The 3,912-nt window shown below is 41.5% G+C and overlaps 1 protein-coding gene across 1 annotated transcript; it reads left to right on the top strand.

The window, feature by feature from the left end:
- Positions 1–1,590, top strand: LOC138910514 (uncharacterized). The gene is made up of 5 exons (XM_070201758.1): positions 1–327; positions 393–635; positions 706–897; positions 996–1,457; positions 1,582–1,590. The coding sequence occupies exons 1-5, from the start codon at positions 1–3 to the stop codon at positions 1,588–1,590; spliced, it is 1,233 nt and encodes a 410-aa protein (XP_070057859.1).
- Positions 1,591–3,912: the final 2,322 nt, after the last annotated feature.

Raw genomic sequence — 3,912 nt, 5'->3', positions numbered from 1 at the left:
ATGAGGCCACCTCCACTCGGGGAAGAAGAGGTCCCGAAGCTGACCAAAGAGAAGAAGCGAAAAAGGGCCTCGCCTCCAGATACCCCGAAGCCTAGAAATAGTAGGGCTCAAAAATCGAAGACCGATTCTGTAGTCTTATCTGCTGATGTAGTCCAACATCTTCGGGAGGAGGACGAGGAAGGAGATGGTTTTGACTGCTTGCTGGTAGCTCGGAAGAGGGGAAGCACCGAAGCTTCGAAGACTGCTGAGCCGGTGGTGGTCGAAGAGGTTCAATCTCAGACCGAGGAGATCTCGGAGGATGGCCGAGTAGAGTCCCCGAGTCTTCAGGTATTGATGGTGCCTCCCTCCTCGATGAACAACCGGCGGGTGTGCCCAAAGGGTCTAATTCTTAGGCCCTTCAAAGAGAAGAGAATGTCCCAAGTGACTCTCTTGCGACAATTAACATTGAAGATTCACCGCCCGGCCATACGTTCTCCAAAGGGCAGTTTCAAGATGCTCGCGCCATGGACACCCCAGATGTGGGGACGACCCACAAAGGGAATGATATATTCCACGGCTGCTTTGCAGGGGTTGATGATGGTCCCGATTTGGATGCATCTCTCATTTTTGACGAGGCTCAGCGGCTTCTGAATCAAGTAAGTTTAGCCTCTGTTATCATGTTTGTGCTTTATTTCTCCAAGTCTGATTTCCTTCCTTTGTGCACAGGCCAAGGCGCTCCATCGAGAAGCGTCTTCCAAATACCGGGCTGAGCTGATCGGATGTGAGGCCGAACTTAAAAAGCTCACGGAGGAGAGAGATGGCCTCACACTCCTCTATGTACAAAAAGAAGAGAAGATCAGGAGCCTTCGAGCTGAGCTAGCAAGAGCTCATAAAGATCAGACTGAACTCATCGAAGGGGTAATGTGACTTTTTGGAGTTTGTCATATATTAATTCGACATTGGCGACTAACACTTTCATTTTCTAGGCCTAGCAGAAGGGCGAATTGGTCTAGCAGCTTTATGAAGAGGCCAAGATAAAGGAGGCAGATACTCTGGGGTGGAAGCAGAACATGGATTGTCTTGCCTCGGAGAAAGACGCGGTTCGGGCCCAACTGTCTTTGGTCGAGCATCACCTCCAAAGTGTGAAGGAAGAGAGTTCGGCTAAAGCCCAAAAGATTGAAGAGCTCGAGGCTAAGTTGGTCGCTGAGCTTGCAAAGGCCAAATCCGAGGCGGAGGCGCTCGTGGCCTCTTACCGAGCCGACGCTGAAGCTGCTAACATTCGAGCACAGAAGATCTCTGTTGCTATTGAGGTCAAGTTATCGTGTGCTGTCGATCATGCTAGGCGCGAATCCCGAAGGGAGACTCTAGAGGAGGTGCATGCTCGTGGCTTCAACCTCTCAGCTGATATCGAGAGTGCAAAAGTTTTGGAAGACAAATTCACCGCCTTTCTCCTTCTGTGTTTTTTCTTTGTTTTTTGTGTAAGACCCCGTGTGGTCTTTATAAATACCTTCTATATATAAAAATTCCTTTTCTTTCCATTTTCTCTCTAATTTGTGATAAATTCTGCTTTGTCTTTGCCTTATGAAAATTTTGTCGTTGCAGCCTCTATAGTCGAGTGAACACTAGCTCGAACTTAAAACAAACCCTTAGTTTTTTTAGGTAACCAAAGGCGAGTCCCCGAACTCAATAATGTGTTTGAGATTTCGGATGGCTTAATCGGTGCCATGACTACACCGTTTTTATAACTAAATTCGAGTAAGTTTTGAACTTAGAATAGAGCAAACCCTTAGGTTTATTTATAAAATAATGGGTAAGTTTTGAACTTACAGTAATATACCCCTTAAGTCTTTATGATGAATCCTCGAGCTATATTCAGATCAACATTATTCGATCTCACAATAGTGATACCCTTAGGTCCGAATTGAGTGAGAACAAGGTCTCGAACTCTAAATGTATTGGCCCTTAGGCTCTTTTAGTTTGGACCTTCGTGTTAAGATAATTTGATACCTCTTAAGATTTTTTGAGGGCTGATTTTATCGAAGCTCTTTTAATTATTTGCCGAGGGTAGCCTTTTTTAACAGGTTTTTTAAAGAATTTGAAGGCCTATTGTTATTGCGGAATTCAGACATCTCTGAGCCGTGTTATTTTGGCTGTATCCTTCGGGTATGCCTCTTGGGCTTATTTCCAGATAACATTCCGAACTTGTTCGGAATGTTAGTCCCCGAGAATGGTGGCCTTGGCCTATAGATCGAGGGGTGCCTCTTTGAGGTCTTATTAGCTTGAGTTTATATAACTCGAATATGCCTATCGTTGATTGCAGTCCCCGAGTGATCGAGGTATATTTGCATTTGGACCTTGAGCCATTTCTCACGAAATCATAAGTATGAGATTTGCATAGCAGAGAATTTTCTTCGAGACACAAGATGTTTTATAAGGAAAAACATACTTCTTTGAATAATTTATACATGCGTACATGTTTTTCCATCGGGCTCGACTAATCTATACGGACACGGTTCACTTGACCGTTTGGCCCAATATAAAGTTTCCCTATTGAGGCCCTTTGACATGAAATACTTTTCTCGAGAATACAACATCCGAGGGTGATGCCCCCTAGTATTCGAGGTTGATTGCAAAGAAGCCTTGGATACTGTTGAATTGTCCTCAGGTAGCACATAATCGTTGCCTCGTTAAAAATCTCACCGGAAAAACCCATTTGGGATAAAAATCGATATAAGGGAAAAAGAGTGCAGCGCGTACTTTAAAACCTGAGGTCTCGATGTCTTTGGTCGAACTTCTACAATGAGTTAATGCCGAATATATATAAATGAAAGAAGGAAGAAAGTCATACCTTAACAATAATATCGCTTTATAAGTGACATATTCCAGTTGTTTGGCAGTGGTTCGGCGTCCATCTTTCCGAGTTTATAAGACACTTTTTCTGACTATATCGAGGACCTGGTAGGGTCCTTCCCAATTCGGGCCGAGCTTCCCTTCATTAGTGTCACGACCCAAAATCCATTAAGGCCGTGATGGCGCCGGACACCGCTGTCAGGCAAGCCAACCGTAATCAATTAACTTAATTGCCCATTTTAGTATTTTTGAAATCAAACATTTCCTCAATTTAATAATAAAGATAGAACTCATAGAGTAAGTGATAAATAATTTAGCAACTAAATTACTGAACAACCCATGATTTCTCCCAAAACCCGATGTCATAAGTGCATGAGCATTTACTAGGGAGTTAAAAATAAAATACAGCATCTGTCTAGAATACAAATTAGATAGAAAAAATATAATAATTCTGAAGGAGACTCTGCTGGCTACGGATCGAAATACAAAATGTAGCTCACCTAAGTCCCCACATTTTTATCACACCTCTTCGCCTACAAGGCCGCTAAATATATATGTACCTGCACAATAAAATGTGCAGCAAGTGCAGCATGAGTACATAAACAACGTGTACCCAGTAAGTATCAAGCCTAATCTCGAAGTGGTAGAGACGAGATGACTGACTTTGACACTCACTAAGGGTCAATAATAATAATTGAAATAAAAATAGAATATCTAAATCAACATGATTCACAAAGTTAACAATAATTTTATTTAACCAGCAGAAATAATTAAATTCCTTCAATTCCAATAAATTTCAAATTTATCAATTAGCCTCATTTACAGGAATAACAATAATTTCCTCAACGAGCAGAGATAATAATTAATTCTTTCCAGTTCCAATGATTTCCAATTTATCAATTAGCTTCACAAGCTGTAATAAACTATCAATTAAGTATATAAGATTTCCATCTTTTACTATCTTTCCCTAACAATTCACAATATATTTAAAATAATTTAATTAAATAAAGGATACAATGTACACACATAATTCATGCTTTGAGTCCTAAACTACCCGGACTTTAACATAGATAGTAGCTACGT

This window comes from Nicotiana tomentosiformis, chromosome 4 (genome assembly GCF_000390325.3).
Source record: "Nicotiana tomentosiformis chromosome 4, ASM39032v3, whole genome shotgun sequence".
Taxonomy (NCBI): Eukaryota; Viridiplantae; Streptophyta; class Magnoliopsida; order Solanales; family Solanaceae; genus Nicotiana; species Nicotiana tomentosiformis.
The sequence above is the reverse complement of the archived record's forward strand: the minus strand, read 5'-3'. Positions and strand labels throughout refer to the sequence as shown.